The 24,280-nt window shown below is 49.8% G+C and overlaps 1 protein-coding gene across 2 annotated transcripts in view; it reads left to right on the forward strand.

Annotated features, from left to right (window-relative positions):
• The first annotated feature begins 910 nt into the window (after positions 1-910).
• The window catches only part of LOC141145693 (uncharacterized), a 30,755-nt gene continuing 7,385 nt past the window's right edge, over positions 911-24,280 (forward strand). Inside the window, exons 1-3 of one of the 2 annotated variants that reach the window (XM_073632559.1) lie at positions 911-1,030; positions 9,539-9,628; positions 20,806-20,919. In XM_073632559.1, the coding sequence (XP_073488660.1) occupies positions 9,586-9,628; positions 20,806-20,919 (157 nt within the window). In that variant the 5' untranslated portion in view covers positions 911-1,030; positions 9,539-9,585. Of the gene's footprint in view, positions 1,031-9,538; positions 9,666-20,805; positions 20,920-24,280 lie in introns of both variants that reach the window. The other variant, XM_073632558.1, reaches the window with a different exon arrangement.

A 24,280-nucleotide genomic window follows, 5' to 3' on the forward strand; every position in this document is an offset into this window, starting at 1 on the left:
CATACCCAGTCCTGCCACCATACCAATCCCAGAACCACACCCAGTCCTGCCACCATGCCAATCCCAGAACCACACCCAGTCCTACCACCATTCCTATCCCAGATCGCTACAGAGCCCTGTAGGGATCAGGCCCCCCTTCCTCCCAGCTGATGGGGGGGCCTGATCCCTACAGCTGGGGGGATAGGGGCCTGATCCCTACAGCTGGGGGGATAGGGGCCTGATCCCTACAGCTGGGGGGATAGGGGCCTGATCCCTACAGCTGGGAGGATAGGGGCCTGATCCCTACAGCTGGGAGGATAGGGGCCTGATCCCTACAGCTGGGAGGATGGGGGGCTGATCCCTACAGATGGGGGGCCTGATCCCTACATCTGGGAGGTTAGGCGGCCTGATCCCTACAGCTGGGAGGATGGGGGGGCTGATCCCTACAGATGGGGGGCCTGATCCCTACATCTGGGAGGTTAGGCGGCCTGATCCCTACAGCTGGGAGGATGGGGGGCTGATCCCTACAGATGGGGGGGCTGATCCCTACAGATGGGAGGATGGGGGGCCTGATCCCTACATCTGGGAGGTTAGGCGGCCTGATCCCTACAGCCGGGAGGATGGGACAGATGTAATAAATTGAGGATACAATGTGTGATATATTGGGGAGGAGATTTACTAAGTCTGGAGAAGAGTCTGGAGCCGCTCTGCATTGTAACCAATCAGATTCTAGATATAATTTTCTAAAGTTTCACTGAAAATCTGAAGATAGAATGTGATTGGCTGATGCTCCAGTTTCAGGTCTCTCCCCATAGAGGATACAATGTATACACTGAGCGCTCCTCCTCCTCTATATATAATGATACAATGTGTGACCCCGCCCCCTCCTCCGCTCTCCGCGGCTCCTCGGCACCGGAAGTGCTGCCGAGTCAGTGTCAGCCGGCAGCCACGTGACCCCGCACCACTTCCGGTCTCCTGCAGTCACGTGACCAGCGGCCTCCTCCACAGCACAAGATCCGAGAGACACCGGAGGATGGAGGAGACCCCCGGGGTGAGCGAGGGGGAGGGGAGCACACTGCAGAGCATCTCAACCCCCCCCCCCTCCTCTGCAGAGCATCACCCCCCTCCATATACACTGCAATACTCTGCACCCCCTGTATACACAACACCCTGCAGAGCATCACACCCCCTGTATACACAACACCCTGCAGAGCATCACCCCCCTCCATATACACTGCAATACTCTGCACCCCCTGTATACACAACACCCTGCAGAGCATCACACCCCCTGTATACACAACACCCTGCAGAGCATCACACCCCCTGTATACACAACACCCTGCAGAGCATCGCACCCCCTGTATACACAACACCCTGCAGAGCATCACACCCCCTGTATACACAACACCCTGCAGAGCATCGCACCCCCTGTATACACAACACCCTGCAGAGCATCACACCCCCTGTATACACAACACCCTGCAGAGCATCACACCCCCTGTATACACAACACCCTGCAGAGCATCGCACCCCCTGTATACACAACACCCTGCAGAGCATCGCACCCCCTGTATACACAACACCCTGCAGAGCATCACACCCCCTGTATAGAGTGCCCTACACAACTTTATACACAGTATAGCACTCTGCAGAGCATTACACCTTCTACACACACAGTACCCTGCAGACCATCACATCCTCTGTATACACCGTGCAATGCTCTACTGAGCTTCACACCCATATCCACAGTCTGCAGAGCATCACACCTGAGCAGACGCAGAGCCCTCTCCCCGTATACAGACGGTGTAATACTCTGCAGAGCCCTCTCCCCGTATACAGACGGTGTAATACTCTGCAGAGTCCTCTCCCCGTATACAGACGGTGTAATACTCTGCAGAGTCCTCTCCTCGTATACAGACGGTGTAATACTCTGCAGAGCCCTCTCCCTGTATACAGACGGTGTAATACTCTGCAGAGTCCTCTCCTCGTATACAGACGGTGTAATACTCTGCAGAGCCCTCTCCCTGTATACAGACGGTGTAATACTCTGCAGAGTCCTCTCCCTGTATACAGACGGTGTAATACTCTGCAGAGCCCTCTCCCTGTATACAGACGGTGTAATACTCTGCAGAGTCCTCTCCTCGTATACAGACGGTGTAATACTCTGCAGAGTCCTCTCCTCGTATACAGACGGTGTAATACTCTGCAGAGTCCTCTCCTCGTATACAGACGGTGTAATACTCTGCAGACTCCTCTCCTCGTATACAGACGGTGTAATACTCTGCAGAGTCCTCTCCCTGTATACAGACGGTGTAATACTCTGCAGAGTCCTCTCCCTGTATACAGACGGTGTAATACTCTGCAGAGTCCTCTCCCCGTATACAGACGGTGTAATACTCTGCAGAGTCCTCTCCCCGTATACAGACGGTGTAATACTCTGCAGAGCCCTCTCCTTGTATACAGACGGTGTAATACTCTGCAGAGTCCTCTCCCCGTATACAGACGGTGTAATACTCTGCAGAGTCCTCTCCTTGTATACAGACGGTGTAATACTCTGCAGAGTCCTCTCCCTGTATACAGACGGTGTAATACTCTGCAGAGTCCTCTCCTTGTATACAGACGGTGTAATACTCTGCAGAGCCCTCTCCCTGTATACAGACGGTGCAATACTCTGCAGAGCCCTCTCCCTGTATACAGACGGTGTAATACTCTGCAGAGTCCTCTCCCCGTATACAGACGGTGTAATACTCTGCAGAGCCCTCTCCCCGTATACAGACGGTGTAATACTCTGCTGAGCCCTCTCCCCGTATACAGACGGTGTAATACTCTGCAGAGTCCTCTCCCTGTATACAGACGGTGTAATACTCTGCAGAGTCCTCTCCTGTATACAGACGGTGTAATACTCTGCAGAGTCCTCTCCTCGTATACAGACGGTGTAATACTCTGCAGAGCCCTCTCCCCGTATACAGACGGTGTAATACTCTGCAGAGCCCTCTCCCCGTATACAGACGGTGTAATACTCTGCAGAGTCCTCTCCTTGTATACAGACGGTGTAATACTCTGCAGAGTCCTCTCCTTGTATACAGACGGTGTAATACTCTGCAGAGTCCTCTCCCTGTATACAGACGGTGTAATACTCTGCAGAGTCCTCTCCTCGTATACAGACGGTGTAATACTCTGCAGAGCCCTCTCCCCGTATACAGACGGTGTAATACTCTGCAGAGTCCTCTCCTCGTATACAGACGGTGTAATACTCTGCAGAGTCCTCTCCCTGTATACAGACGGTGTAATACTCTGCAGAGCCCTCTCCCTGTATACAGACGGTGTAATACTCTGCAGAGCCCTCTCCCTGTATACAGACGGTGTAATACTCTGCAGAGCCCTCTCCTCGTATACAGACGGTGTAATACTCTGCAGAGTCCTCTCCCTGTATACAGACGGTGTAATACTCTGCAGAGCCCTCTCCTCGTATACAGACGGTGTAATACTCTGCAGAGTCCTCTCCCTGTATACAGACGGTGTAATACTCTGCAGAGTCCTCTCCTCGTATACAGACGGTGTAATACTCTGCAGAGTCCTCCCTCTGTATACAGACGGTGTAATACTCTGCAGAGCCTTCTCCTCGTATACAGACGGTGTAATACTCTGCAGAGTCCTCTCCTGTATACAGACGGTGTAATACTCTGCAGAGCCCTCTCCTCGTATACAGACGGTGTAATACTCTGCAGAGTCCTCTCCCCGTATACAGACGGTGTAATACTCTGCAGAGCCCTCTCCCCGTATACAGACGGTGTAATACTCTGCAGACTCCTCTCCTCGTATACAGACGGTGTAATACTCTGCAGAGTCCTCTCCTCGTATACAGACGGTGTAATACTCTGCAGAGTCCTCTCCTCGTATACAGACGGTGTAATACTCTGCAGAGTCCTCCCTCTGTATACAGACGGTGTAATACTCTGCAGAGTCCTCTCCCTGTATACAGACGGTGTAATACTCTGCAGAGTCCTCCCTCTGTATACAGACGGTGTAATACTCTGCAGAGTCCTCTCCCTGTATACAGACGGTGTAATACTCTGCAGAGCCCTCTCCCCGTATACAGACGGTGTAATACTCTGCAGAGTCCTCTCCCTGTATACAGACGGTGTAATACTCTGCAGAGTCCTCTCCCCGTATACAGACGGTGTAATACTCTGCAGAGTCCTCTCCTTGTATACAGACGGTGTAATACTCTGCAGAGTCCTCTCCTCGTATACAGACGGTGTAATACTCTGCAGAGTCCTCTCCTTGTATACAGATGGTGTAATACTCTGCAGAGTCCTCTCCTTGTATACAGATGGTGTAATACTCTGCAGAGTCCTCTCCCCGTATACAGACGGTGTAATACTCTGCAGAGTCCTCTCCTTGTATACAGACGGTGTAATACTCTGCAGAGTCCTCTCCTTGTATACAGACGGTGTAATACTCTGCAGAGTCCTCTCCTCGTATACAGACGGTGTAATACTCTGCAGAGTCCTCTCCTTGTATACAGACGGTGTAATACTCTGCAGAGTCCTCTCCTTGTATACAGACGGTGTAATACTCTGCAGAGTCCTCTCCCTGTATACAGACGGTGTAATACTCTGCAGAGTCCTCTCCCTGTATACAGACGGTGTAATACTCTGCAGAGTCCTCTCCCTGTATACAGACGGTGTAATACTCTGCAGAGTCCTCTCCCCGTATACAGACGGTGTAATACTCTGCAGAGCCCTCTCCTCGTATACAGACGGTGTAATACTCTGCAGAGTCCTCTCCCCGTATACAGACGGTGTAATACTCTGCAGAGTCCTCTCCCCGTATACAGACGGTGTAATACTCTGCAGAGTCCTCTCCTCGTATACAGACGGTGTAATACTCTGCAGAGTCCTCTCCCTGTATACAGACGGTGTAATACTCTGCAGAGTCCTCTCCCCGTATACAGACGGTGTAATACTCTGCAGAGTCCTCTCCTCGTATACAGACGGTGTAATACTCTGCAGAGCCCTCTCCTCGTATACAGACGGTGTAATACTCTGCAGAGTCCTCTCCCTGTATACAGACGGTGTAATACTCTGCAGAGTCCTCTCCTTGTATACAGACGGTGTAATACTCTGCAGAGTCCTCTCCTCGTATACAGACGGTGTAATACTCTGCAGAGTCCTCTCCTCGTATACAGACGGTGTAATACTCTGCAGAGTCCTCCCTCTGTATACAGACGGTGTAATACTCTGCAGAGCCCTCTCCTCGTATACAGACGGTGTAATACTCTGCAGAGTCCTCTCCTCGTATACAGACGGTGTAATACTCTGCAGAGTCCTCTCCTCGTATACAGACGGTGTAATACTCTGCAGAGTCCTCTCCTCGTATACAGACGGTGTAATACTCTGCAGAGTCCTCCCTCTGTATACAGACGGTGTAATACTCTGCAGAGTCCTCTCCCCGTATACAGACGGTGTAATACTCTGCAGAGTCCTCTCCTCGTATACAGACGGTGTAATACTCTGCAGAGTCCTCTCCTTGTATACAGACGGTGTAATACTCTGCAGAGTCCTCTCCCTGTATACAGACGGTGTAATACTCTGCAGAGTCCTCTCCCTGTATACAGACGGTGTAATACTCTGCAGAGCCCTCTCCCCGTATACAGACGGTGTAATACTCTGCAGAGTCCTCTCCCTGTATACAGACGGTGTAATACTCTGCAGAGTCCTCTCCCCGTATACAGACGGTGTAATACTCTGCAGAGTCCTCTCCCCGTATACAGACGGTGTAATACTCTGCAGAGTCCTCTCCTCGTATACAGACGGTGTAATACTCTGCAGAGCCCTCTCCTCGTATACAGACGGTGTAATACTCTGCAGAGTCCTCTCCCTGTATACAGACGGTGTAATACTCTGCAGAGTCCTCTCCTTGTATACAGACGGTGTAATACTCTGCAGAGTCCTCTCCTCGTATACAGACGGTGTAATACTCTGCAGAGTCCTCTCCTCGTATACAGACGGTGTAATACTCTGCAGAGTCCTCCCTCTGTATACAGACGGTGTAATACTCTGCAGAGCCCTCTCCTCGTATACAGACGGTGTAATACTCTGCAGAGTCCTCTCCCTGTATACAGACGGTGTAATACTCTGCAGAGTCCTCTCCCCGTATACAGACGGTGTAATACTCTGCAGACTCCTCTCCTCGTATACAGACGGTGTAATACTCTGCAGAGTCCTCTCCCCGTATACAGACGGTGTAATACTCTGCAGAGTCCTCTCCTCGTATACAGACGGTGTAATACTCTGCAGAGCCCTCTCCTCGTATACAGACGGTGTAATACTCTGCAGAGTCCTCTCCCCGTATACAGACGGTGTAATACTCTGCAGAGTCCTCTCCTCGTATACAGACGGTGTAATACTCTGCAGAGTCCTCTCCTCGTATACAGACGGTGTAATACTCTGCAGAGTCCTCTCCTCGTATACAGACGGTGTAATACTCTGCAGAGTCCTCCCTCTGTATACAGACGGTGTAATACTCTGCAGAGCCCTCTCCTCGTATACAGACGGTGTAATACTCTGCAGAGTCCTCTCCCTGTATACAGACGGTGTAATACTCTGCAGAGTCCTCCCTCTGTATACAGACGGTGTAATACTCTGCAGAGCCCTCTCCTCGTATACAGACGGTGTAATACTCTGCAGAGTCCTCTCCCTGTATACAGACGGTGTAATACTCTGCAGAGTCCTCCCTCTGTATACAGACGGTGTAATACTCTGCAGAGCCCTCTCCTCGTATACAGACGGTGTAATACTCTGCAGAGCCCTCTCCCTGTATACAGACGGTGTAATACTCTGCAGAGTCCTCTCCCCGTATACAGACGGTGTAATACTCTGCAGAGTCCTCTCCTCGTATACAGACGGTGTAATACTCTGCAGAGTCCTCTCCTCGTATACAGACGGTGTAATACTCTGCAGAGTCCTCTCCTCGTATACAGACGGTGTAATACTCTGCAGAGCCCTCTCCTCGTATACAGACGGTGTAATACTCTGCAGAGTCCTCTCCCTGTATACAGACGGTGTAATACTCTGCAGAGTCCTCTCCTCGTATACAGACGGTGTAATACTCTGCAGAGTCCTCTCCTCGTATACAGACGGTGTAATACTCTGCAGAGTCCTCCCTCTGTATACAGACGGTGTAATACTCTGCAGAGTCCTCTCCCTGTATACAGACGGTGTAATACTCTGCAGAGCCTTCTCCTCGTATACAGACGGTGTAATACTCTGCAGAGTCCTCCCTCTGTATACAGATGGTGTAATACTCTGCAGAGTCCTCTCCCTGTATACAGACGGTGTAATACTCTGCAGAGTCCTCCCTCTGTATACAGACGGTGTAATACTCTGCAGAGTCCTCTCCCTGTATACAGACGGTGTAATACTCTGCAGAGTCCTCTCCCTGTATACAGATGGTGTAATACTCTGCAGAGTCCTCTCCTCGTATACAGACGGTGTAATACTCTGCAGAGTCCTCTCCTCGTATACAGACGGTGTAATACTCTGCAGAGTCCTCTCCCCGTATACAGACGGTGTAATACTCTGCAGAGCCCTCTCCCCGTATACAGACGGTGTAATACTCTGCAGAGCCCTCTCCTCGTATACAGACGGTGTAATACTCTGCAGAGTCCTCTCCTCGTATACAGACGGTGTAATACTCTGCAGAGCCCTCTCCCCGTATACAGACGGTGTAATACTCTGCAGAGCCCTCTCCTCGTATACAGACGGTGTAATACTCTGCAGAGTCCTCTCCTCGTATACAGACGGTGTAATACTCTGCAGAGTCCTCTCCTCGTATACAGACGGTGTAATACTCTGCAGAGTCCTCTCCTTGTATACAGACGGTGTAATACTCTGCAGAGTCCTCTCCTCGTATACAGACGGTGTAATACTCTGCAGAGCCCTCTCCCCGTATACAGACGGTGTAATACTCTGCAGAGCCCTCTCCTCGTATACAGACGGTGTAATACTCTGCAGAGTCCTCTCCTCGTATACAGACGGTGTAATACTCTGCAGAGTCCTCTCCCTGTATACAGACGGTGTAATACTCTGCAGAGTCCTCTCCTTGTATACAGACGGTGTAATACTCTGCAGAGTCCTCTCCTCGTATACAGACGGTGTAATACTCTGCAGAGTCCTCTCCTTGTATACAGACGGTGCAATACTCTGCAGAGCCCTCTCCCTGTATACAGACGGTGTAATACTCTGCAGAGTCCTCTCCTCGTATACAGACGGTGTAATACTCTGCAGAGTCCTCTCCTCGTATACAGACGGTGTAATACTCTGCAGAGTCCTCTCCTCGTATACAGACGGTGTAATACTCTGCAGAGTCCTCTCCTTGTATACAGACGGTGTAATACTCTGCAGAGTCCTCTCCTCGTATACAGACGGTGTAATACTCTGCAGAGTCCTCTCCTCGTATACAGACGGTGTAATACTCTGCAGAGTCCTCTCCTCGTATACAGACGGTGTAATACTCTGCAGAGTCCTCTCCTCGTATACAGACGGTGTAATACTCTGCAGAGTCCTCGGTCTCTGAAGTTGGCCCCTCCCCTGATACTGAGCTCTGCAGCTTCAAGCAGTCCTGGTGTCTGAGGGGCCCCCGGGGGGTGAAACACTTTCTACGTTTTCTTTAGTCATGTGACTTGTATGACCGGAAAGACCAGGACAGGTTTGGTTGCAATTCCCAGCGGGGGAGGGGGGCCTCCCATATATGTGTAGGTGGGGGAGGGGGGTCACTATCCATACACTGAGACCCAAGCCCCACCCACTGCCCCCTGCGGGGAACACGGCCCCACCCACTGCCCCCTGCGGGGACCTCGGCCCCACCCACAGCCCCCTGCGGGGCACTCGGCCCCACCCACAGCCCCCTGCAGGGCACTCGGCCCCACCCACAGCCCCCTGCGGGGCACTCGGCCCCACCCACAGCCCCCTGCGGGGCACTCGGCCCCACCCACAGCCCCCTGCGGGGCACTCGGCCCCACCCACAGCCCCCTGCGGGGCACTCGGCCCCACCCACAGCCCCCTGCGGGGCACTCGGCCCCACCCACAGCCCCCTGCGGGGAACACGGCCCCACCCACTGCCCCCTGCGGGGAACACGGCCCCACCCACTGCCCCCTGCGGGGAACACGGCCCCACCCACTGCCCCCTGCGGGGCACTCGGCCCCACCCACTGCCCCCTGCGGGGCACTCGGCCCCACCCACAGCCCCCTGCTGGGAACTCGGCCCCACCCACAGCCCCCTGCGGGGCACTCGGCCCCACCCACAGCCCCCTGCGGGGCAATCGGCCCCACCCACAGCCCCCTGCTGGGAACTCGGCCCCACCCACAGCCCCCTGCGGGGAACTCGGCCCCACCCACAGCCCCCTGTGGGGAACACGGCCCCACCCACTGCCCCCTTCCGGGCACTCGGCCCCACCCACAGTGTATTATTGTTGAAATGATTTCAGGTTCAGAAAAGACAGTCTCCCTCTTCAGGGTACAGTGACCGATGATGATGATGTATTTGTGTGTTGCAGGGTCAGGTGACGTTGGAGGACGTGGCGGTGTATTTCACGGAGGAGGAATGGTGGAGTCTGGAGACGTGGCAGAGGGAGCTCTACAAGGAGGTGATGATGGACAATATCCGCAACCTGAGCTCCATCGGTGAGACCCCCCAACCCTGAGATCTGTGTGTTCTTCCCATCCCCCCCCCCCCCGCATGGCGGGAATGAGCCTTCTTTACACTTCTCTTCTCCCTCTGAAGGGTGATTTGTACTAGATCACTCTTCAGAGGGTGTTTGTACAGAGGGTGAGGAGGTATTATGATATCTTCTCACTGACCCTAAAAACTGGCCCCACCGTGCCACAAACCCTGCATTGCCCCACCGTGCCACAAACCCTGCATTGCCCCACCGTGCCACCAACCCTGCATTGCCCCACCGTGCCACCAACCCCTGCATTGCCCCACCGTGCCACCAACCCCTGCATTGCCCCACCGTGCCACCAACCCTGCATTGCCCCACCGTGCCACCAACCCTGCATTGCCCCACCGTGCCACCAACCCCTGCATTGCCCCACCGTGCCACCAACCCTGCATTGCCCCACCGTGCCACCAACCCTGCATTGCCCCACCGTGCCACCAACCCTGCATTGCCCCACCGTGCCACCAACCCTGCATTGCCCCACCGTGCCACCAACCCTGCATTGCCCCACCGTGCCACCAACCCTGCATTGCCCCACCGTGCCACCAACCCTGCATTGCCCCACCGTGCCACCAACCCCTGCATTGCCCCACCGTGCCACCAACCCCTGCATTGCCCCACCGTGCCACCAACCCCTGCATTGCCCCACCGTGCCACCAACCCTGCATTGCCCCACCGTGCCACAAACCCTGCATTGCCCCACCGTGCCACCAACCCCTGCATTGCCCCACCGTGCCACCAACCCCTGCATTGCCCCACCGTGCCACCAACCCCTGCATTGCCCCACCGTGCCACCAACCCCTGCATTGCCCCACCGTGCCACCAACCCCTGCATTGCCCCACCGTGCCACCAACCCCTGCATTGCCCCACCGTGCCACCAACCCCTGCATTGCCCCACCGTGCCACCAACCCCTGCATTGCCCCACCGTGCCACCAACCCCTGCATTGCCCCACCGTGCCACCAACCCCTGCATTGCCCCACCGTGCCACCAACCCCTGCATTGCCCCACCGTGCCACCAACCCCTGCATTGCCCCACCGTGCCACCAACCCCTGCATTGCCCCACCGTGCCACCAACCCCTGCATTGCACGCAGTTGCAGCGGGGGTGGGGGGGTTCATTGAGTTGATTGTAAACACGCATTAAAGCAAAAAATCCCCCAATAGTGCCCCCACCCCTCACCCACACATCTTCCCCTCCCCCAACACACAAAACACTAAACAGTTATTACAGTTGTGAAATTCCTCACCATTGAAAAGAAAAGTCTGATTGGATTTTCAGGAAGTCGGCTCTCTAATTCAAAAAACAGTGAAGACATCACATCCTGTCCCCTCTCTTGTCATCAAACTACATTTCCCATCATGCTTTGCAAATTGGAATGAATGTGGGAGGGGGACACTAGGCCTGTACATGTAAATGTGAACACGCCCACTTCACCATCAACCCCGCCCCTCATTCTGCAGCCACACTACAGTGAGGGGGGGATTCTTATAACTGTAAAGCTCCTCCCCCTCCAGCCACAGCAGCAGATAAACATATTTCCCTTACATGCTTTATATAATCAGTGCTGAGCTGTACATCCCATAATGATCTATTATACACTCTGTACTCTGCAGTATTAGAAATATTCCTCCTCCTTATGCAGCTCTGAGATCTTTCTAACAACAATCAGTGCTTGTATGGTGTATAGGAGCACATCCCATCCGCACCACAGACACAGAAAGCCGGGACATGCTGCTTTACATCAGTGTGTGATAAAAAACAAAACTAATCAATACTAATCAATACCACAATAATGGAGGAACCCTCCAATGTATGGAAATCTCAGTAAGCTTCAATATTACATCCCTATCAGTCTCTGTGATATGTAAAGTCACATAAAATATGACTGCAAACTTTGCAGGGATGGTGGAAACCCCTCCTACAGATATTTAGCAGTGAATGGTGTCCAATGCTTATCAGTGCAGTCTCATCAGTGCCCATTTGTGTAGCCTCATCAGTGCGGTCTCATCAGTGCAGCTTATCAGAGTCCATCAGTGCAGTCTCATCAGTGCCCATTTGTGTAGCCTCATCAGTGCGGTCTCATCAGTGCAGCTTATCAGAGTCCATCAGTGCAGTCTCATCAGTGCCCATTTGTGTAGCCTCATCAGTGCGGTCTCATCAGTGCAGCTTATCAGAGTCCATCAGTGCAGTCTCATCAGTGCCCATTTGTGTAGCCTCATCAGTGCGGTCTCATCAGTGCAGCTTATCAGAGTCCATCAGTGCAGTCTCATCAGTGCCCATTTGTGTAGCCTCATCAGTGCAGTCTGATCAATGCAGCTTATCGGTGCAGATCAGTGCGGTATCACCAGTGCCCATCAGTGCGGTCTCACCAGTGCCCATCAGTACGGGGATAGTTAGAGATGACAGAGCAGATCTCGGCTGACAGGTATTGTATGTGAGAACGCGGCTCGCCGTACAGCGCTGAGCGCACTGCTACAATGCCGGTACAGGGAGGGGGCGGGGCTGTACGGCGAGCCGTGTTCTCACATACAATACCTGTCAGCCCGAGATCTGCTCTGTCATCCGGATCATCTCTAACTATCCCCGCTCTGCACTGGAGAGAGATGGCCGGCGGTGGCGACAGGGGTGGTGCTGGCTAGGAGTGGAGGGGGAGGAGCACACCACCTCTATGGCCGGCACAGACCGGGGGGTTGTGAGACTCCCTCCGCCCTCTACAGCGAGCGGGGTGGAAGTACAAGTCCCTCCTCACTTTCAGAGAACTACAGGTGGGCAGTGATAAGACCGCCGGCTGAGGATACAGGAGGAATAGCAGCCAGCGGTTTTACAATCAGGAAACCACAGGGCAATAACGGTTTTTCAGCAAGATCAGCAGGTTATTGCAGAGGAACTACAGAGCTCAGAAGAACATGGATGGCATAGGAGGTGAAGGTAGGAGATCAGCAACAAGGACATAGAAAAAAAAATTTCCTGGAGTTCTTCTTTAAGTTTGGTGTACCCACAGCTGACCAATAGGAACACACATTAAGGAGGGTGTAGTCACAGTTGACCAATGAGAACACACATTGAGGAGGGAGGACTCTCAGCTGACCAATGAGAACACACATTGAGGAGGGAGGACTCACAGCTGACCAATGAGAACACACATTGAGGAGGGAGGACTCACAGCTGACCAATGAGAACACACATTGAGGAGGGAGGACTCACAGCTGACCAATGAGAACACACATTGAGGAGGGAGGACTCACAGCTGACCAATGAGAACACACGAGGAGGGAGGACTCACAGCTGACCAATGAGAACACACATTGAGGAGGGAGGACTCACAGCTGACCACTGAGAACACACATTGAGGAGGGAGGACTCACAGTTGACCAATGAGAACACACATTGAGGAGGGAGGACTCTCAGCTGACCAATGAGAACACACATTGAGGAGGGAGGACTCTCAGCTGACCAATGAGAACACACATTGAGGAGGGAGGACTCACAGCTGACCAATGAGAACACACATTGAGGAGGGAGGACTCACAGCTGACCAATGAGAACACACATTGAGGAGGGAGGACTCACAGCTGACCAATGAGAACACACATTGAGGAGGGAGGACTCACAGCTGACCAATGAGAACACACATTGAGGAGGGAGGACTCACAGCTGACCAATGAGAACACACAATGAGGAGGGAGGACTCACAGCTGACCACTGAGAACACACATTGAGGAGGGAGGACTCACAGCTGACCACTGAGAACACACAATGAGGAGGGAGGACTCACAGTTGACCAATGAGAACACACAATGAGGAAGGAGGACTCACAGTTGACCAATGAGAACACACAATGAGGAGGGAGGACTCACAGCTGACCACTGAGAACACACAATGAGGAGGGAGGACTCACAGTTGACCAATGAGAACACACAATGAGGAAGGAGGACTCACAGTTGACCAATGGTAGTAAATGGGGTTCACTCAGAACAGAGAGCAGTCACTAGTGGGGTACCCCAAGGCTCTGTACTGGGTCCTGTTCTATGTAATCTCTATGAAGTGATATAACTAAAGGTTTGTTGGGTAAGTTGTGTGATCGGGTAGATATTCATGGAGGGGTCTGTAACATGGAACATGATTTGGTATTGGTGGAAGATTGGTCAAAGCAGCGGAGACTGCAGTTCAATATTTCTAAATGTAAAATAATGCATGTGGGGAAAGAGAATCCCCCGAGAGAGTACAACATTGGGGGTACAGTGTTAGCCAGCACTACAGAAGAAAAATATTTGGGGGGGCTTATTTCAGATGATTGCAAAATGAGAAAACAGTGTGACCAGACAGTGGGGAAAGCAAACAGAATTCTAGGATGCTTCACTAGAGGGGTCACCAGCAGGAGGAAGGAGGTCCTGATTCTTCTATATAGATCTTTATATCACTGGAGGGGTCACCAGCAGGAGGAAGGAGGTCCTGATTCCTCTATATAGATCTTTATATCACTAGAGGGGTCACCAGCAGGAGGAAGGAGGTCCTGATTCCTCTATATAGATCATTATATCACTAGAGGGGTCACCAGCAGGAGGAAGGAGGTCCTGATTCTTCTATATAGATCTTTATATCACTAGAGGGGTCACCAGCAGGAGGAAGGAGGTCCTGATTCCTCTATAGAGATCTTTATATCACTAGAGGGATCACCAGCAGGAGGAAGGAGGTCCTGATTCCTCTATAGAGATCTTTATATCACTAGAGGGATCACCAGCAGGAGGAAGGAGGTCCTGATTCTTCTATATAGATCTTTATATCACTAGGAGGAAGGATTCACAGCTGACCAATGAGAACACACATTGAGAAGGACAGACTCACAGCTGACCAATGAGAACACACATTGAGGAGGGAGGACTCACAGCTGACCAATGAGAACACACATTGAGGAGGGAGGACTCACAGCTGACCAATGAGAACACACATAGAGGAGGGAGGACTCACAGCTGACCAATGAGAACACACATTGAGGAGGGAGGACTCACAGCTGACCAATGAGAACACACATAGAGGAGGGAGGACTCACAGCTGACCAATGAGAACACACATTGAGGAGGGAGGACTCACAGCTGACCAATGAGAACACACATTGAGGAGGGAGGACTCACAGCTGACCAATGAGAACACACATAGAGGAGGGAGGACTCACAGCTGACCAATGAGAACACACATTGAGGAGAATGGTGTAAGAAGGGGTTGAACTCCATGTTACATTTATTCATTTATTGACAGGTTCAAATATTTTACCCTTTCAGATTTGTGGAAGAAGTACAACGATTAAAACAACACATAAGTAGAATAGTAACAAAATAGATTTACTTGGCTTCCAATAAAGATGTATTACAGATGATAAAATACAGATAAATACAGCATTCAATCCGGGGGAGTCACAATCTCATTAGAAATTAAATACCTTGACGTGACAGTCAACTTGATTCAGACTTTCTCTTCCTGAGTCCTAAATCAAACTCAAACTCGCTTCTGGCCTCCCGGTCATATACAGTGCCTTGCAAAAGTATTCACCCCCTTGGCTTTTTACCTATTTTGTTACATTACAGCCTTTAGTTCAGTTTTTTTTAATCATATGTGATGATCAGAACACAATAGTCTAATAAGTTGGTGAAGTAAAATTAGAAAAATATATACATAAAACTATTTTTCAGAAATAAAAAACTGATGATTGTCATGTGCGTATGTATTCACCCCCTTTGTTATGAAGCCCATAAAAAGCTCTGGTGCCACCAATTACCTTCAGAAGTCACATAATTAGTGAAATGATGTCACCTGTGTGCAATCTAAGTGTCACATGATCTGTCATTACATAGACACACCTTTGTGAAAGGCCCCAGAGGCTGCAACACCTCAGCAAGAGGCACCACTAACCAAACACTGCCATGAAGACCAAGGAACTCTCCAGACAAGGAAGGGACAATGTTGGTGAGAAGTACAAGTCGGGGTTAGGTTATAAAAAAAATATTCAAATCTTTGATGATCCCTAGGAGCCCCATCAAATCTATCATAACCAAATGGAAAGAACATGGCACAACAGCAAACCTGCCAAGAGACGGCCGCACACCAAAACTCACGGACCGGGCAAGGAGGGCATTAATCAGAGAGGAGCACAGAGACCTAAGGTAACCCTGGAGGAGCTGCAGAGTTCCACAGCAGAGACTGGAGTATCTGTACATAGGACCACAATAAGCTGTACGCTCCATAGAGTTGGGCTTTATAGCAGAGTGGCCAGAAGAAAGACATTACTTTCACCAAAAAACAAAATAGAACGTTTTGAGTTTGGGAAAAGGCATGTGGGAGACTCCTGAAATGTATAGAGGAAGGTGCTCTGGTCTGAGGAGACTAAAATTGAACTTTTTGGCCATCAAAGAAAAAGCTATGTCTGGGGCAAACCCAACACATCACATCACCCAAAGAACACCATCCCCACTGTGAAACATGGTGGTGGCAGCATCATGCTGTGGGGATGTTTTTCAGCAGTCGGGACTGGGAAACTGGTCAGAGTTGAGGGAAAGATGGATGGTGCTAAATACAGGGATATTCTTGAGCAAAACCTGTAGCACTCTGTGTGTGATTTGAGGCTAGGACGGAGGTTCACCTTCCAGCAGGACAATGACCCCAAATACACTGCTAAAGCAACACTTGAGTGGTTTAAGGGGAAACATGGAAATGTGTTGGAATGGCCTAGTCAAAGCCCAGAACTCAATCCAATAGAAAATCTGTGGTCAGACTTAAAGATTGCTGTTCACAAGCGCAAACCATCCAACTGGAAGGAGCTGGAGCAGTTTTGCAAGGAGGAATGGGCAAAAATCCCAGTGGTAAGATGTGGCAAGTCATAGAGACTTATCCAAAGCGACTTGGAGCTGTGATAGCCGCAAAAGGTGGCTCTACAAAGTATTGACTTTAGGGGGGTGAATAGTTATACACATTGACTTTTTCTGTTACTTTTTCTTATTTGTTGTTTGCTTCACAATAAAAAATAAAAAAAAAACATCTTCAAAGTTGTGGGCGTGTTCTGTAAATGAAATGATGGAAATCCTCAAACAATCCATGTTAATTCCACGTTGTGAGGCAACAAAACACGAAAAATGCCAAGGGGGGTGAATACTTTTGCAAGGCACTGTGTATGGCAGGGAAAAGCTACAACTGGTGAAAAAAAAGGTCAAAGGTTCCCAACTTTCCACAGCACAATGAAGCAGATGTCTGATGCATTAAGCATTTTGTATATAGATAGAAGGAAATACTTATACAACAACATAAAACTATTACTAAGTTTCTTGTAACTCAATAACTAAAATTAATTATGAATATAGACCCGTACTACAGATGAACGTACAGCTGACCAACGAGAACACACGTTGAGGAGGGAGGACTCACAGCTGACCAATGAGAACACACATTGAGGAGGGAGGACTCACAGCTGACCAATGAGAACACACATTGAGGAGGGAGGACTCACAGCTGACCAATGAGAACACACATTGAGGAGGGAGGACTCACAGCTGACCAATGAGAACACACATTGAGGAGGGAGGACTCACAGCTGACCAATGAGAAGACACATTGAGGGAGGACGGACTCACAGCTGACCAATGAGAAGACACATTGAGGAGGGAGGACTCACAGCTGACCAATGAGAACACACATTGAGGAGGGAGGACTCACAGCTGACCAATGAGAACACACATTGAGGAGGGAGGACTCACAGCTGACCAATGAGAACACACATTGAGGAGGGTGTAGCCACAGCTGACCAATGAGAACACACATTGAGGAGGGTGTAGCCACAGCTGACCAATGAGAACACACTTTGAGGAGGGAGGACTCACAGCTGACCAATGAGAACACACATTGAGGAGGGAGGACTCACAGCTGACCAATGAGAACACACATTGAGGAGGGAGGACTCACAGCTGACCAATGAGAACACACATTGAGGAGGGAGGACTCACAACTGACCAATGAGAACACACATTGAGGAGGATGGACTCACAGCTGACCAATAAGAACAAACATTGAGGAGGCTGTAGTCACAACTGACCAATGAGAACACACTTTGAGGAGGGTGTAGTCACAACTGACCAATGAGAACACACATTGAGGAGGGTGTAGCCACAGCTGACCAATGAGAACACACATTGAGGAGGGAGGACTCACAGCTGACCAATGAGAACACACATTGAGGGGGGAGGACTCACAGCTGACCAATGAGAACACACATTGAGGAGGACGGACTCACAGCTGGAGACGATTGTAGCAGAGATGGGGCTGAGTACACACAGCTCTCACACAGGGTAAGGATCTCCAGTGTCAGTCATGTGACTGTAGTTTCCATTGAGGAGGGAGGACTCACAGCTGACCATTGAGAACACACATTGAGGAGGGAGGACTCACAGCTGACCAATGAGAACACACATTGAGGAGGGAGGACTCACAGCTGACCAATGAGAACACACGTTGAGGAGGGAGGACTCACAGCTGACCAATGAGAACACACATTGAGGAGGGAGGACTCACAGCTGACCAATGAGAACACACGTTGAGGAGGGAGGACTCACAGCTGACCAATGAGAACACACATTGAGGAGGATGGACTCACAGCTGACCAATGAGAACACACATTGAGGAGGGAGGACTCACAGCTGACCAATGAGAACACACGTTGAGGAGGACGGACTCACAGCTGACCAATGAGAACACACATTGAGGAGGGAGGACTCACAGTTGACCAATGAGAACACACGTTGAGGAGGGAGGACTCACAGCTGACCAATGAGAACACACATTGAGGAGGGAGGACTCACAGCTGACCAATGAGAACACACATTGAGGAGGATGGACTCACAGCTGACCAATGAGAACACACATTGAGGAGGGAGGACTCACAGCTGACCAATGAGAACACACATTGAGGAGGGTGTAGCCACAGCTGACCAATGAGAACACACATTGAGGAGGGTGTAGCCACAGCTGACCAATGAGAACACACTTTGAGGAGGGAGGACTCACAGCTGACCAATGAGAACACACATTGAGGAGGATGGACTCACAGCTGACCAATGAGAACACACATTGAGGAGGGAGGACTCACAGCTGACCAATGAGAACACACATTGAGGAGGGTGTAGCCACAGCTGACCAATGAGAACACACATTGAGGAGGGTGTAGCCACAGCTGACCAATGAGAACACACTTTGAGGAGGGAGGACTCACAGCTGACCAATGAGAACACACATTGAGGAGGGAGGACTCACAGCTGACCAATGAGAACACACATTGAGGAGGGAGGACTCACAACTGACCAATGAGAACACACATTGAGGAGGATGGACTCACAGCTGACCAATAAGAACAAACATTGAGGAGGCTGTAGTCACAACTGACCAATGAGAACACACATTGAGGAGGGTGTAGTCACAACTGACCAATGAGAACACACATTGAGGAGGATGGACTCACAGCTGACCAATAAGAACAAACATTGAGGAGGCTGTAGTCACAACTGACCAATGAGAACACACTTTGAGGAGGGTGTAGTCACAACTGACCAATGAGAACACACATTGAGGAGGGTGTAGCCACAGCTGACCAATGAGAACACACATTGAGGAGGGAGGACTCACAGCTGACCAATGAGAACACACATTGAGGGGGGAGGACTCACAGTTGACCAATGAGAACACACATTGAGGGGGGAGGACTCACAGCTGACCAATGAGAACACACATTGAGGAGGGAGGACTCACAGCTGACCAATGAGAACACACATTGAGGAGGACGGACTCACAGCTGGAGACGATTGTAGCAGAGATGGGGCTGAGTACACACAGCTCTCACACAGGGTAAGGATCTCCAGTGTCAGTCATGTGACTGTAGTTTCCATATCCCATTGGACAATTAGGATCCTTATCCCGGTGTGTTAGTTGTGTGGATTGAGCCATCCATTATTTTGTGGTTCCTTCCTCTGACTCCTCCCCCTCTGTGTCCTGTAGTCATTTACCTGGTTCAGGTGTCTATGATTCCACTCTATGTACACATACCATCCCCCTGAATGTCCCTGGCTCCACCTCTTTCATTCATTGGATATCAGTTCTACCAATCATTGAGGCTTGTGCGCCTTATCTATGCAAATACAACCTACCTGAGAACACCCACTCCTCCAGACTGACTCCACCCATCAAGGCATTTTGATTTTTAGGAGCACTGTGATGTTTTCAGGAAGCTTTGTACAGCCCCCCTGCCAGCCCCTCTCACCAGCCTTAATCTGCCATGATTGCATGGAGAAGCACAGAGACCCAGTGATGATCACCAGGTCCACAATAAGATATGTAATGAAAATGGAAAGGTTTTATATATGAATGTTATTATGGGGGAGGGGGGGGGGAACCAAAGGAGGACAAATCTAAAGGGAATAAACTTTAGATCTAAAACATTTCTAAATCAGATTCCATGCCCTGAAGCATTTGCGCTCTGTCATGTGTAAGCGTGAGCTTTAGAGCTGTGTCAGTCACTGTACTCTGTTCCTGAGCATTGTGTGAAAGAACACATCCACTGGCATCCCTTTGGACATGCATGCTCCTCCCTGCTGGCTGCTGCAGACTTTAGTTGAGCAATCTGATGATCAGTTGCTTGAATGCACACTAATAGAGAGATCAGCAGATTGCACAGCCCAAGTCTGCGGCACTCAGTGGCCAGCAGGGAGGAGCATGCATTTCTAAAAGGATACCAGGGATGTGTTTTTTTTTAAATATAATACTCAAGGCAGGGTGCTGGATGTTCATGGGAGCCTACTGGCCCCTCCCACTATATTCAGAGGAAAGACCATAAGACAGATCCAGGTGTGATGTCATTGGTGGGGGGGTGCATTACACTTCTGTGAATGGATACTGCATGGACCAAAAGAAGACTCCATGGCTCATTGAGGGGCTTGCCCTATAAAATGCCCTTTATGTGTAAATAAATATTCTGTGTAGGGCTTGGCTGGTTTGGGGGTACATGGGGATCATTCTAATCTACGAAGTGGTACTCCATCTACAGCTCTGCTGTTATAATCCTCCTGTAGATCCGACTGCGGTGAGACCAGAAATCATGCTGAAGATCCTGATGGGGAGCGTCCTATATGGGGAGTACGTGCCCAACCCGACATCCAGGAAGGAGACCAGAGGATCCACCGCCGGTAAGAAGACAAATAACACTTCTCATCTTCCATTAGTCTGGTGGTATCTCAGTAGGGACTGGGGAACCTTCCTCCTCTTTATGCCCATTATTGGTCACTCGGCTTGGCCTATACGGGCCGCCACAAACAGGCAGATCCGGTGTGAGGGGAGATCGAGGAGAGGTCTGTGTGGGATCTGCTCTTTATATTCTTCATTGTGTATAAAAACAATCCCAACTCACCCAAGTGTGTGGTTGGTGTAATGTGCTCTCCTCCCTTCTTCCTTCCCTTCTTTCGCTCCTCCCTTCTTCCTTCTCTCCTCTTGTCTTCCTCCTCTCCTCCCTTCTTCTTTCTCTCCTCCCTTCTTCCTTGTCTTCCTCCTCTCCTCCCTTCTTCTTTCTCTCCACCCTTCTTCCTTCTCTCCTCCTCATTATCATTCTCTCCTCCTTGTCATCCTTCTCTCCTCTTGTCTCCCTTCTCTTCTTTCTTTCTTCCTTCTCTTCTCATTTCCTTCCTTCTCTTCTTTTCTTCCTTCTCTTTTCCTTGTTTTCCTTCTGTACTCTTGTCTTCCTTCTCTTCTCTGTCTTCCTTCTCTTTGTCTCCCTTCTCTTCTCCTCGTCTTCCTTCTCTTCTCCTTGATTTCCTTCTCTTCTCCTTGTCTTCCTTCTCTTCTCCTTGATTTCCTTCTCTTCTCCTTGTCTTCCTTCTCTTCTCCTTGTCCTCCTTCTATTCTCCTTGTTTTCCTTCTCTCCTCATTTCCTTTCTTTTCTTCCTTCTCTTCTCCTTGTTTTCTTTCTCTTCTCTTTGTCTCCCTTCACTTCTCCTTGTCTTCCTTCTCTCCTCCCTTCTTCCTTCTCTTCTCCCTTCTTCTTTCCATCCTTCTCTCCTCCTTGTCATCCTTCTCCTCTTGTCTTCCTTCTCTTCGTCTTCCTTCTCTCCTCCTTGTCTTCCTTCTCTTCTCCTTGTCTCCCTTCTCTTTTCCTTGTCTCTCTTCTCTTCTTGTTTTCCTTCCTTCTCTTTCTCCTTGTTTTCCTTCTGTCCTCTTGTCTTCCTTCTCTTCGTCTCCCTTCTCTTCTCCTTGTCTCTTTTCTCCTTGTCTCTTCCCACTCTCCTCCGTTCTTCCTCCTCTCCTCCTTGTCATCCTTCTCTTCTCTTGTCTTCCTTCTCTTCTCTTTGTTTTCCTTCTCTTCTCCTTGCCCTTCTCTTCTCCTTGCCCTTCTCTTCTCCTTGTCTCCCTTCTCTTCTTGTTTTCCTTCTCTTTGTCTTCCTTCTCTTCTCTTTGTCTTCCTTCTCTTCTTGTTTTCCTTCTCTCTTCCTCGTCTTCCTTCTCTTCTCCTTGTCTTCCTTCTCTTCTCCTTGTTTTCCCTCTCTTCTCCTTGTTTTCCTTCTCTTCTCCTTTTCTTCCTTCTCTTCTCCTTGTCTCTCTTATCTCCCCCCTTCTTCCTTCTTTCCTCCCATCTTCTCTCTACCCTTCTTCCATCTCTCCTCGTCATCCTTCTCTCCTTCTTGTCATCCTTATCTTCTCCTTGTCTCCCTTCTCTTCTTGTTTTCCTTCTCTTCGCCTTTCCTTCCTTCTTTTCTCCTCGTTTTCCTTCTCTCCTCTTGTCTTCCTTCTCTTCTCCTTGTCTCCCTTCTCTCCTCCCTTCTTCCTCCTCTCCTCCTTGTCTTCCTTCTCTTCCACTTCCTTCTCTTCTCCTTGTCTCCCTTCTCCTTGTCTCCCTTCTCCTTGTCTCCCTTCTCTTCTCCTTGTCTTCCTTCTCTCCTCCTTGTCATCCTTCTCTCCTCTTGTCTCCCTTCTCTTCTCCTTGACTTCATTCTCTTCTCTTCGTCTTCCTTCTCTTCTCCTTGTCTTCCTTCTCTTCTCCTTGTCTTCCTTCTATTCTCTTTGTTTTCCTTCTCTTCTCATTTCCTTTTTTCTTTTCTTTCTTCTCTTCTCCTTGTTTTCCTTCTCTTCTCTTTGTCTCCCTTCACTTCTCCTTGTCTTTCTTCTCTCCTCACTTTTTCCTTCTCTCCTCCCTTCTTCTTTCCACCCTTCTTCCTTCTCTCCTCCTTGTCATCCTTCTCCTCTTGTCTTCCTTCTCTCCTCTTGTCTTCCTTCTCTTCATCTTCCTTCTCTTCTCCTTGTCTCCTCATTTCCTTCCCTCCTTCTCTTCTCCTTGTTTTCCTTCTGTCCTCTTGTCTTCCTTCTCTTTTCCTTCTTTCTCTTCTCCTTTCTCTTCTCCTTGTCTTCCTTCTCTCCTCCGTTCTTCCTCCTCTCCTCCTTGTCATCCTTCTCTCCTCCTTGTCATCCTTCTCTCCTCTTGTCTTCCTTCAATCTTCTCCTTGTCTTCCTTCTCTTCTCTTTGTCTTCCTTCTCTTTGTCTTCCTTCTCTTCTCCTTGTCTCCCTTCTCTTCTTGTTTTCCTTCTCTTTGTCTTCCTTCTCTTCTCTTTGTCTTCCTTCTCTCCCTTTTCTCTTCGTTGTTTTCCTTATCTTCTCCTCGTCTTCTTTCTCTTCTTGTTTTCCTTATCTTCTCCTCGTCTTCTTTCTCTTCTTGTTTTCCTTCTCTTCTCTTTCTTCCTTCTCTTCTCTTTGTCTCCCTTCTCTTCTCCTTGTATATCTTCTCCTTGTCTCCCTTCTCTTCTTGTCTTTCTTCTCTCCACCATTCTTCCTTCTCTCCTCCTTGTCATCATTCTCTCCTCCTTGTCATCATTCTCACCTCTTGTCTCCTTTCTCTTCTCCTTGACTTCTTTCTCTTCTCTTTGTTTTCCTTCTCTTCTCCTTGTCTTCCTTCTGTTCTCCTTGTTTTCCTTCTCTTCTCATTTCCTTTCTTCCTTCTCTTCTCCTTGTTTTCCTTCTCTTCTCTTTGTCTCCCTTCACTTCTCCTTGTCTTTATTCTCTCCTCCCTTCTTCCTTCTCTCCTCGTCATCATTCTCTCCTCCTTGTCATCCTTCTCTCCTCTTGTCTCCCTTCTCTTCTCCTTGACTTCTTTCTCTTCTCCTTGTCTTCCTTCTCTTCTCCTTGTCTTTCTTCTCTTCTCCTTGTCTTTCTTCTCTTCTCCTTGTTTTACTTCTCTTCTCATTTCCTTTCTTCCTTCTCTTCTCCTTGTCTTCCTTCTCTTCTCCTTGTTTTCCTTCTCTTCTCATTGTCTCCCTTCTCTTCTCCTTGTCTTCCTTCTCTTCTCTTTGTCTGTTTATTGTCTTCCTTCTCTTCCCCTGTTCCTTGTCATCCTTCTCTCCTTCTTGTCATCCTTCTCTTCTCCTTGTCTTCCTTCTCTTCTTGTTTTCCTTCTCTTTTTCTTTTGTCTCCCTTCTTTTCTCCTTGTCTCTCTTCTCCCTTGTCTTCCTTCTCTTCTCCTTGTCTCCCTTCTCTTCTTGTTTTCCTTCTCCTCTCCTTGTCTCCCT

The sequence above is a fragment of the Aquarana catesbeiana genome, linkage group LG05 (genome assembly GCF_042186555.1).
Source record: "Aquarana catesbeiana isolate 2022-GZ linkage group LG05, ASM4218655v1, whole genome shotgun sequence".
Lineage (NCBI taxonomy): Eukaryota > Metazoa > Chordata > Amphibia > Anura > Ranidae > Aquarana > Aquarana catesbeiana.